Source organism: Cryptomeria japonica, chromosome 9 (assembly GCF_030272615.1).
Source record: "Cryptomeria japonica chromosome 9, Sugi_1.0, whole genome shotgun sequence".
NCBI lineage: Eukaryota > Viridiplantae > Streptophyta > Pinopsida > Cupressales > Cupressaceae > Cryptomeria > Cryptomeria japonica.
In genome coordinates, this window is record NC_081413.1 from 363,267,578 (window position 1) to 363,279,766 (window position 12,189).

General features: G+C 35.1%; 1 protein-coding gene across 6 annotated transcripts in view; it reads right to left on the reverse strand.

The window, feature by feature from the left end:
• LOC131029680 (PGR5-like protein 1B, chloroplastic) overlaps positions 1-12,189 on the reverse strand; it is a 262,324-nt gene that overhangs the window by 18,334 nt on the left and 231,801 nt on the right. The window contains exon 11 of one of the 6 annotated variants that reach the window (XR_009358888.1): positions 7,660-7,795. Coding sequence is in view for 4 of the 6 variants with exons in the window: in XM_057960267.2 (XP_057816250.1) it covers positions 7,739-7,795 (57 nt within the window). In the remaining 2 variants the exon portion in view is untranslated. Of the gene's footprint in view, positions 1-7,643; positions 7,796-7,874; positions 8,188-10,913; positions 11,049-12,189 lie in introns of those variants that run through there. The other 5 variants (XR_009102808.2, XM_057960267.2, XM_057960269.2 and 2 more) reach the window with 5 other exon arrangements.

Consider the following 12,189-nt stretch of genomic DNA (forward strand, 5'->3'; position numbering starts at 1 on the left):
TAATTTCATACCTAAAAGGAAAAGGATCATTAGGAGCAACACCATCCCACTTGAGTAAAGAAGCATTATGATAAGAGCCAATCCTAGGAAACCCTAACAAAGAAAGTTTAGGAGGAATATTCTAACCATGGGAAATTAGGAACCTATCAAGCTAAACTTGAATGTGATTAGTTCCTTGTCTTCTATTAGACCAAGTGAGCATAGATCCTTACAATTAAATATCTATAAGACTGATTGAAGAAAGGAAATCAACAAAATCAACCATATTGTCTAATAAATCATCCAAACATTCATTTTTCCATTTGTCTTACAGAAATCAAAGAAGACAAGGAATATCATAGATGTTCTCGTAGCTCTTGAATTAGAGGCATGAATATTAACCGAATTCCATTTGACAGAGTTATTCATATCTTCAAGGGAAACTATCAAACTATTCTTGTAGCGAGACTCTTTAACAACCTTAAATATAGCAAGATCCATAGAGTAGCAATAGCTCTAGAAGCCCCCTTAGCTGAGTAAACATAATAATTAGCTAAGGGCCAAATATTCTTATAGTTGAGCAGAGGTTGAATCCTACAGCTTAGTTTCTTGAATAAGGAGAATGTCAGCTTTCAACTCCACAATAGAACTCTTAACAAGATGTTTAAAAAAACTATTCAATCCTCTAATATTCCATGAAGGGATCTCCATTAAAAAAAAACCAGAAAGAATTAAAGAATAGTTGGTACAACCCAATTATTGACAACAGTTGGGGCAAAATCCCTTCCCATAAACATCTATTTTTGTATTTATTTTGACCCCAAGAGGCTATCCAGGGTTTTTTTCTTTCCAAAGGCAACATTACAAGTACATCTCGAGCTTAGGTTTCCCTCTAAAAAGGTCTACCTTGTTTGCTTTCCCCTCCCAACATCTACTTTTTTCTTTTTAGTTTTACCATTAACTTGAGTCTATTCCTATTTCGAATTTCTATCCACAAGCTTCAAAGGAGTGGTTCAAATAACATGAGCCCCAAACCCAAGCAAAGAGATATTCCTAAAGTTATCCATTCAAACCCTCTAGAGAATCAGACAAAGGATCAATATTTTCCAATTTATTAATCTTAATTGTGATACCTAGATTAAGAAGAGTAGATATATCTCCAACTTTTTGTACTTCTTTGATTTCAATTTTGATTTTTCCATGTTCCAAGAAATTTCCTCTACTTGGGGAAAGAAGAGAAATTATACCCTCACCAATGATAACTATTTCCTTTTCAAGCTGAGAGTAGCAATGAGTATTCTTTGGAAAATCTTTCCTATGTTTGACATTCTCTTGATCTTTACTTAAAACTTTAGATACCTTTATTAAAACTTCTTCCTTATGTCCAAGGGGTTAAGCTTAATTGGTTGAAATTTTGGGTTATCATTCTTAGAGACTCAAGTTCAATTCTCTAAAGGAACATCTAAAAGTGGAATTTCTTCCATCTCATGTTAATGCTCAAATGAGCAAGTTATTTCTAATCGATATGAAATTCAAAAAAAAAAACTTCTTCCTTACCCACATCCTGTAGTGATAGGGAACCATGGTGGGGCAATTCCTGTGGATTACCCTAGAATTCAACATTGTCTTGCACCTTAGTGGAGTCATTAGAAGATTTCTCCATTACTTTCTCCTCACTCTCTCTTGAATTAAAAAAGTGGATCCAAAAATAGGCCATTCTCCTCCATATTCTTGGCTTGTTTAAACATATCCATTGCTAAAGCAAGAGCTTTATGGACAACATCTGGAATCTGTTGACCATTGGCCTTTTTGTTTCTCAACTTAAGCTATTTCTTGCAATTATCACTCAAATGACCATCTGTTTACAAATTTGACCAAAAACCCTTGCATTTTCATACTTAATAGTTTGATTCCATAAACCAAAATGGGATTTTAGGGTTATTCTAGTTAGCAAAACTATGTTGATAGCCACATTTACAAGAATCCTAGCAAAAACCAACCTAGATTTCTGATGGGTGACTTTATCCACAACTACTAAATGACCAAAAAAGTTTGCAATACCCTAAAAAAATTGGTAATTCAAAGACTCCATAGGAAATTCTGAAAGGGGAACCCAAGTTGGAGCCACTGGCCCAAGATCAACTAATGGATCAAACCTTAGCTTCCATTTACATAGAGGAAAGTCTTATATTTTTTTATCAAAGGCCCAAGGACCTCTAGTTAACACCTTAATCAAGTCTTCTTGAACCACAAATCTAAATAAGAAAAGGTCATTAGCCATAGTGTTGATATTACCACTACCTTTTAACTTGCAAACAACACCTACCCATTTCCTCACTTGGTCAATATTGGGTTGAAAAACAAGAACTTACCAACAAGAGACAATTGTTATCCCTACAATCACTTCATCCAACAGATCATCGCGGACCAACATCACCAAACCATTCTCTATACAAGAAACCTTTGAAGGAGCATCCAAAACCCTAGCTCTGCCCATATTTGGAGATCTTGCCCCCACCAACTTATCAACATAAGACATTGGATCCTCCTTAGAAAAGGAGTCAAGACTATAATCTTCCCTAGAAAATGAATTAAGACTGTAGGGTGGGGAAACATGAGCCAATTCTACTTCCCAACCTTCTGCCACCAAAGAAGTTGACACCTTGTTTTTCTTTGATCCTGCCAAAGAGACCACATAAGAAGCCATTTTGTATGGGGCATCCTGTGGGGTCCCCCTACTTACAAATTTGTAATGCCCCCTCTTAGCTCGTTCCTATTTTTTATGGTTTAGCCTATTATTTTGGCCCTCGTAGGCTAAAGTAGATGGTTAGAGGGTCCTAGTGCACAGTTGGTAGAGCGTTCTCTTCTCTGGAACTTAGTTTGGTTTAGAATTGGCCTTTGTTTGATTTAGTTTCACACACTTACTATATATAGTAAGTTAGTGGATGATTGAGAGGGAGCCTTACTATTTTTAGTAAGGCAGATGGATATTCAGTGGTCGACTCCCTGGTTCAGATAGAATCAAGAAATCATGAGTATTTTTGGAGTTATGTTATTCTAATTATTAATAAAGTAATACTTTATTAATAAATAATCATTAAAGACATTATAAAATAATGTTATATTTGCACTTTAAGTTGAGGGGTCAATTTATCATTAAAAGGGGGCCAATTTATAATTAATTTATTGGGCGCCAACTCCTAAGCATTATTTTTAATGATTATAAAGTGCAATTAATATGAATTCAAGCAATTTGATTTAAAATGGCTTTTTGGGAGAGGGTCTACTTCATGAAGAAATATATAAGCTGCCAAGAGGAAATATGATGATTATTGAGCATTTTTCACTGTACTCTTCATTGTCAACATACTGAGGTTGTGTAATATCAGCTGAAGATTGCTTTAAGGGTTGGCTACATAGAGTGGTCATATTTGAGCATATTGGTGAAGATATACAAAGATTATTCAAGGGTTTCAAGATTATATGTTTGTAGATCAGAATATTGTGGAAGATTAAGAGTTAATCATTTGCAATTCAAATTTATGCTGGCTGCTACAGTGGCGTGAACGGTAAACGCTACAGTACTTTGGCAATTTGGTGAAATTAACACAAGGGTTTCACACTTGATTGAAGGGATATTCAGAGAAAGACTTGTGGCTGCAATTAGCATTGTTCTTAGCAACAATATACAGACTGCGCAAGCATCTACAGGGCCACGTGCTATCTATACAGCCAAAACGTGTTTCATAGAGGTTGAAACGCCTTCATTCATTGGTTGCTATTTCATCCATTGTGAGTGCTCAGCAAAGTCAAGGCATTTTGCATACATTTTTGAGTGTACAAATTATTTATAGCTGCAGATCGATTACATTTCCAGATTTATATGTTGCTGGTAATTTCCAGAACTTAATGTTTACAACCAGCTAGCTATCTCGGGTATGCCTTGTGAATGTTTGAGCATTGTATATATTTTTAAGTGAATAAGAACCTTTTGCAGCTCTCTTGCATTTCCAATCTATTTTAGTTTATTATATTACTTGTATTATCTTTCTTGCCTCACATCAAATGGTGAAAACTCAAAGAATTTCAAATATTATCAAAACTTCAAACAAGTATATCCTTTGTATAGCAAATTAGTGATTTGGCAGAGTTAGAACTCGCAGGGGTTCTTCATGAAATCCATTGACTTCAAACCCTCAAAAGACTTAAGAATTCAAAATTTGCAAAGCACGAAAAAAATTACTGTAGTATTGATAGGATTGCACATGAAATGTTATTATTATTTCAACAAGATCATTTTTGAGGGAAAATAAATTATTTTAAATTAGAATTGCAGATTCTCTCGAAAAAGCTATAAAAGGAGGTGTTGGGGGCTCATTTGTTGATATGTTGAAGATTACACATATCAAAATGATTGAACCTATGAGTTCTTCCAAAATCGTTTGAGGGTGAAAACCCTCAATTGATTGCTAGTTTCAAATTTGAAAGATATCCCTAGGTAGTTTGAGTGGGTCCACTCAGGAATCACCATTTTTTTCACAGAAATTCAATTTTGGGGTCTCAAAATGAAAGAGTTTGATGTGTTCTGATTTTGTTGACATTTTATATTGAAGTTTCAAGTTATTTGCACAGATTGTTTGATGCTCGTGTTGTTTAAAAAGATGATTTGTTGGTTGTACCATTCCTTTCCAAGCTTGGTTGTACCATTCTTGCAGGTATAAGGGTCTTTTAAGTTCATCATTTATTATTGTCAGCGTCATTCCCTTGCTATTGCAGACCATACAAATCAGATTTGTGCAAGGTTTCAGATTGGGAGGCCATACCACATCCCATTTCTGCCATACAGATTTCATGCAAGGCTAGCGTGAGAGTTTTTAGACATGAAACACCTAGTTCATTGATGTTTTCTCTCCATTTTTTGTGTCACCTTGATCATTGCTACCATTTTTAGACCTGTACGCACTGAACAAACTAAAACATGTTAAGATTTTTTGAATTTTGTTTCTGGCCACCCTTGTTTACACCATTGCTAGTGTTGGGTGTGATTGGAAAGTGCATCAGACTTGTAGCTGCCCATTTCCTTGCATTCTGAGGGTGTTTAGTGAAGCTCAGCATGTATGAGGTTGTTTGGAAACCTTGCAAAGGTGTGGTTTACTATTTGGAATGGGTTTGAAAGTTTTTTCATAGTTGTTATGACATGCAACTACAATATAGCAGACCTATTACAATGCCTTCTATCATATCAGACCTGCAAGTTGGTATTTTCCTTTCCTTTCAAGCTGTTTTGTGTTGCTGAGTGTATTTAAGGCTGATGATCAATTTTAGGAGATGTAATTCTGCCTGCTAGGAGGTTGTTTATGTTGATTTAGGTGGCTGTGTGACTTGCAACAGCCCTGCATCAGACCTGCAACCAAAGTTTTCAAACCTGTCATAGCCTAGACAAACATATCAGACTTGTTTACTATCATTTCATTGAGTTTGAGTGTGTTGTAGTTGATATATTTTGCATGGAATCTATTTCAAACCTTTGGGGGTGGTTGTTATCAAGTTTGGAGGATTGCCAGGAAATTTGCACTCATTGTTTTGCTTGTAGCATTGTATTCTTTGTTCATAACAGACCTAAAACTCATTATCCAGCCATAAAAGATCTTTCACTTGATTTTAGCAGCATATAATGTTATTCCAGACTCATATTTTCAAGGTAATTTGAAGTTGTATTCAGTTTGATGTCTATTCATGCTATTTGAAGTTGTAAGTGCCATTGTTATAATTGAATTTGTATTCAGTGTTGTAAACTTGCCTTGGCATTTTATAACATTTGTCAACATTGTTGGCATGTTTGTTGATGCTTTCATATTGGCAAAAGTTTAAAAAAACCAAAACCTAAATCCGAGGAACAAGGAAAAAAACATTAATATGTGATTTTCAATTACACACACATGCAAAACTTTTTAAAAAACTAGAAGAAAATCATTTTCCCATTTACTTTATCGGAACCCGTAAAACGGCCGTCCAAAATAATATTAATATTATTAGAACCATTCTTAAAATAGAATAGAAAGATAAAAATAAATAACTTGGCGAATTACAGTCTGTACCTATATATATATCTCAAAAGTCCCTTTGCTTAACCAAAACTGTTTATAAACATTGTCGGCATGTTTGTTGATGCTTTCATATTGGCAAAAGTTCAAAAAAAATAAAATTCTAAGGTGGTTATTACATGCCACCACTTTTTCCATAGGACCATTTAATAATATCTACAAAAATGAACCATGTCCACTACAAGGGGCATAGAAAACCTATCACATGTGCCATGTTACCTATATTAAAGAGGGCATTATGAATGCATTAACTTTACATGAGGTCTATAGATCAGAAAGGTTTAAACACAACGATCCATTAGTATTCTAATGCCAAGGGGAAGGTGCCAGATCAACACAGAGGAGCCCAAAGATATCATGCCCCACACACACAGAGCTACCTTCATAGCCAATAAGAAAACACTCACTCACTAATCATGCCAAGTCATCACACCAATGTAACATCTAAAGGATCGAAAAAAGGCAGACATTGCAAAGATATTGATACTGTGAACTAAGCCACCACTTATCTCTACACAAAATAATAGAGCCGACCATGTGCAACCTTTGGTAAGGAGAAACAGAGGAAATGCATAATAATTTTTGCCAACAGAAACTAGTATTGCAACATTAGTAGAGGTGAATTTTGCAACTTGGAGATGAGATACATGGAAACTATACCCAAAACCAAGAACTAATGCATAATTTCAATAGGGCACAAGCTATGCCAAAATGTGGCAGGCTCCAGATCTGCCCAATGAGAGCTCCCCATGGGTGGTGCTTCAGCATGATGACCATCCCATGCCACTTTCTAGTGTTGCTGCTTGGGATTAGGCTTATTTATGTTTCAGAATTTAGAGATATTATAGTCATTTTTAGAAATCCAGCCTTCTACTTAGAAATGCATTTTTAAGTAGGAGATATTTTCCACAGCAAGTCAAATTATGATATTGCTATCAGGATTCAACCGTGTAGTTTTCGAGTCAAACTCATTGACCCACTCAAAAACTACATAGTTGAATCCTGATAACATTATCATAATACATATTTAGTAAGGCTTAATAGGACATGAAAAATTGCCCTTAATAGAAAACAAGTGATGAAAAATAATTTTCACCTCCACAAAGCATTTCTAAACTTGTTTGAACTTTTTCTTTCATTTCCATTGATCCTATTGCTGGGATTTTGATACTTATACGTAGAGTATGCACAATGGTAATAAACTATACGAAATAAGATTTTGGGAACACTACAAGAATCACGCTAAAAGAAATGCTTATCCAATTTGAAACCTTAAGCAAGGAGACGGAAGCTTCTACTAGCAAATTAACGTGCTGTTTAATTGTATCATATCCTGAAACCTATCAGAGTATGTCTTAAGCTATTCTATACTAGGGATTTTGGTAAGTTCTACAAGAATCAGGTTAAACTATACTTTTCTGAGTTAAACCTTTATATAATAATCAGACAAAGGTAGATTACTATTTCAGTCAAATTACTTTCATCACTCAGAAATTTTCTCAGTTAATTCCATTATCAGTCTCAAATTTGATTGCACAAAAACTAAATAATCCCCTTGAACAGAAAAAAATTGTACCTTTGAAAATAATTAAGTGTCCGATCAGATGATGACACATATACAGCGCCAGTTATCAACAGGATGGAACTACTAGTGTTCACTGGTTCATCTGCAAAGCTTGAAATTTCACATGATGACGAGCAAGTCTTTTTCTCTATTATTGAATACGACATTAATCATTATTCCAAGAGATTTACAGGTTCTATTATGCATAATCTGATTGTAGATGGGTGCATCAAAATTTGAGTGATAAAAGTGCAATTGGTTGCATTATGAGCATACTAAAAATTAATCTTATTTTACATCTGTACATTCTCATTCAGAGATTTGAATACATTACAGATTAGTATGCATCAATAAGTTCATATAACATTGATTTACATGCCATTACAATACACAGAAAACTGGGGGATATTTTTAGTAATTTCCACTCTCCCTTTTCTTCCAGGACATAATACTAGCAAATAAAATGTGTGCCATTATATTTGAGAAAATGTCTTTTCAGGATGTTGAAGCACTTGTTGTTGTACTCTTAGTCTTCGAAGTCTATTGACCATTCAAACAACCATAATAATAAAGTTAGACAGGCAATAAAAGCATAATTTTTTTTTTTAAATGCTAATTTTCAGCATGGATGTGCACAGAAACCTAGATGATCATGTGATCACTGACCACATCAATGAAAATGCCTATAATCAAACTACATTTAGGATCACAGGCTGCTATAGAACAATATTTCTTCCATATCAAAAATATACATGTGAAAAGCCAGACATTATAAGTTTATGAGAAAAATTGCAAAACTTTAGGGGCAGGGATTCAACAAAGAGTCGTTCCCTTTTTCCAATGGAATAGTAATATGAAATTTAAATTTATTCTTAGTACATGTTACAATGATCATATTTAAATTTATTCTTAGTACATGTTACAATGATCATATTTAACGAACGATGGCTTCAAAATGCATAACAAAAGCACTAGTTATGTAAATAATAAATCAAGAGGATAAATAAGGATTTAAAATAAAATTCATGGGAGTTTATCATTAATCATTGTTGAAGCCCACAAAAAGTAGGTGGGCATGAATACTAATGCAAGTATTAAATAGTTTGCTTGGAAGACAGATGAACCATGATGTAGATGGATGGAGTAATGAATACACCTCTCACAATGCCAAACTATTACAACTTCTTAGAAAAAAATACAATGGACAATCGAGATTCTATATTTTTGTAATGGTGAAAATTGGATACTCATGCCATTTCTTTTATGTTTTGGGCTTGCTTCAATTAGAGTATCTTAAATGCAATAACTAGCTTACAAGTGGCATATTCTTGTGTTAATTTGGCTCATTACAACACATATCCCAGTCCCTTTTATCACAAATGCCCAAATATTTATTTGTTATCCCTAGACCTATCATTCATCACCTTGAATAAGATCGCAAGTGTGGACCCAACCCAGGTCATTTCTGCACTCATAGATTTGAACCTTAACTTTTATAATTCATAATTCAAATTTACACCTTGTCAACATTCTCACTAGCCATTGTGAACTGACCTAGCACATGTTATTGTTGATTGTGTGTGCATGGTGGTTGTTTTTAAACACACATTCACTCATTTGAATACTGATGGAATGTGGAAAAATATCTTAATTAAAGATTTAAATGGATAACCTATTTTGTATTTGTTCACTCGTGACATCGTCCTAGGGCCATTGCACACTTTCTTGCTATCTTTGGTCTTTCACTCCATCCATAAAGGAAATCTAAGAGAGAAGAATTTGAGCCTAAAAATTTAGCTCCCCAAAGGTGTTTATAAACACTATGAATCCTTGTGCAAGTTCATATATAAAAAATCAATGCAAGCGAGTTCCAATAGTTCACATTCTACCTTATCTAAACAACAATCAATTTCACATATTTGATATCTTTATCTAAGTCAACCCTAAAGTTCTAGAGCAATAGTGAATCAATTTTTGACACTTGTCGCAACGCTTCATCAATCGAGTACAAGGTAAGTATCACATTTACTTTTCTATAATTCTCAATGTTAAGTCCAAACTTTGTTATTTAGGTTAAATAATTCTTATTTGGTTGCATATATTTAATTGGCCTAGACAAATCATGTAAATCATCTATTTTGTTTACATATTCAATAAACCTAACATTCTTGTACCGCCTTAGAGTTTACTCCTACATTAGGGTTTCAAGTCTAATTTTTGTGATTGTTATATCTTTCTTTTGATCTGATTAGGGTTTGGATCCACCTTTTTTGTCTATCATTGATTTATTTTTATTAGGTTTTGGCCTTTTATTGTTTGATCTTTCTTTCATCGCAACCTACCTACCCATGTTTGTGCATCACTGATACATCCTTTATAATGGATTCCCATAGTCCATTGCCTTTAGTATCTATTCATGCATGTCATACCAATTTTGAGGCATTCCTAAATTTTTGTTTTATTTGATCCCCTCATAATTGGTGCTTTCATGTGTTTTATCTTGTGGAGGGGGTTGTAACTTTGTAATGTCCTCTTTTTATAGGATTTCCAACAGCTTTGGAGGCTCCAGCATTTTTAGAGAGTGCCAACCTTTTTGAAAAGAATTTTAGAGAGTGGCATTGTGTTAAGGAGATCAAGTTGAATCCATTGGTTGAGCAGTTTCAATATTCTAGGTGCTTTCCACACTTCTTGGATAAGTATTCTATTTTTTTAAAAGTATTAATTTTCATCCAAATGAATTTTTAATGAACATCAAAGTATGTTGGCACAATCAGATTTTTTTTTTGTATTAAATATAATATGAACAACTTACAAAAAAAGGATCACAGTATCAGAACAACGCCTCTATCGACCATACAAATTCAAAATATGGATCACAGCATCAAGGTAGCTCGAGAGTATACACAATCGAAGTGTGGACAAAATATATATATCAAACTGCCCCAGTCTAAGCATCAATTCCTAGGATCAACCCAAGTAACCCAGCCCAAAGGACAATCAATCCAATTTAGAATCTTGTCATCAAACTTAAGAACTGCATCTGGGTCATGTAACACATCAGCAGGTGGAATAGGAGGAGGTTCCCGTGACAGCTCCTGAACTTCTTCCTCTTCTTCCTCAAGATCTAGAACAGCTGCAAGAGGGGTGACATCAATTGGAGGTGAAGTCTCGGTCTGCCTATCCATCTTCTCTGCAAGTTCATCCAATTTCCTCTTCAGCTTCTCTTTCATCTTCTGACTCTCCTCCAAGATCTTCTTCAGTTTGGTGTTGAAATCATCTTTCTCTTGCACTGGCCTGTTCACTGTAAATCCATAAGCAATCTTTGCCTTAAACATCTTAGCAGAGCCTTTGGTGAGAAGTTCCTAGAACTTGTCTTCATCAATCTTCATATTTATATTGACCTGCATAGCAATGTTATGAAAAATGAGCCTCCAGAGAGACTCAGAAAGACTCCTACCTCTACCATCAAAGATATCATTGTTACGAGCTTTCCAAATGTACCATAAAATAGAAGCAGATAAAATAGACCAAAAGCCTGACGAGTATTTCTTGTGCCCACCACATTTTCCAGTAAGCATATTCACATAATCAGAATTACAGTTTACTTCCAACACAAAAATCCTCCAAACCTCTTTGGCAAAAAAGCACTCAAACAGAATATGAGGAATGGTTTCACAACACTTGCAAATCTTACAAATATTGAATTCTCTATTAGGCTTCTTAATAGGCAACCTACATAGAAGGGGCTGCCACAGAAAACAATTGATCTTAGGCTCCACAGAAATGTGCCACAGGGACTTAAAGCGTGAGGACCAAGTGGGGGGGTCAAAATCAAGGTTCCAAGCTTGATTGACATGCATAATGACTCCCAGGTTATCTGAAAGCAGCCGGTAGATGGTCTTTGATTTAACAACAGGGATAGGGGAAGAGTCAGGCCATTCCAGGAGGAGGGCTCTAGTGTCAGGCTTGGAACAGAGTTTAGGAAGTTTGAGGGGGGAATATGCTTCTCTGATCAAAGAAAAGGTCCTCTAATGCGAATGGGGGAGATTAAATTTGGTTGCTAGTGCATCCCAATTGATGAGGCAGTCTTTAACAATGATGTCCTCCAAGGTTCTAATTCCTCTATTGGCCCAAAATTTTGCTGAACATCCTTGAATTAGAGCTAATGGTTTTCCTTAGTGGAAAAGGTTCCACCATATGCTCCTTTCCCCACAAAGTTTATCATCCTTATCAATAAGACAATCCCCCTCAATGAATTGAGAGACAAAATTCCAAGCTTTCCAGATGGCTTTAAAAACACTAGATCTTGCAACTTTCAAATCCAGTTTTCCTGTAACAAGGTCATTAAGATGTAACCCTTTCCAGTAAGGAGCTTTCCTGGGAGAAGCCTGAGCAATATTATTCCTGATCAGGATCTTCCATGGTTCCTCTCCTTCCAAGGCTTTAGCTACCCACTTAACAACCAAGGATACTCCTTGCAGCCTAAGATCTTTAAGCCCAAGTCCACCAAGATCTCTATTCATACTGCACCACTTCCAGTTG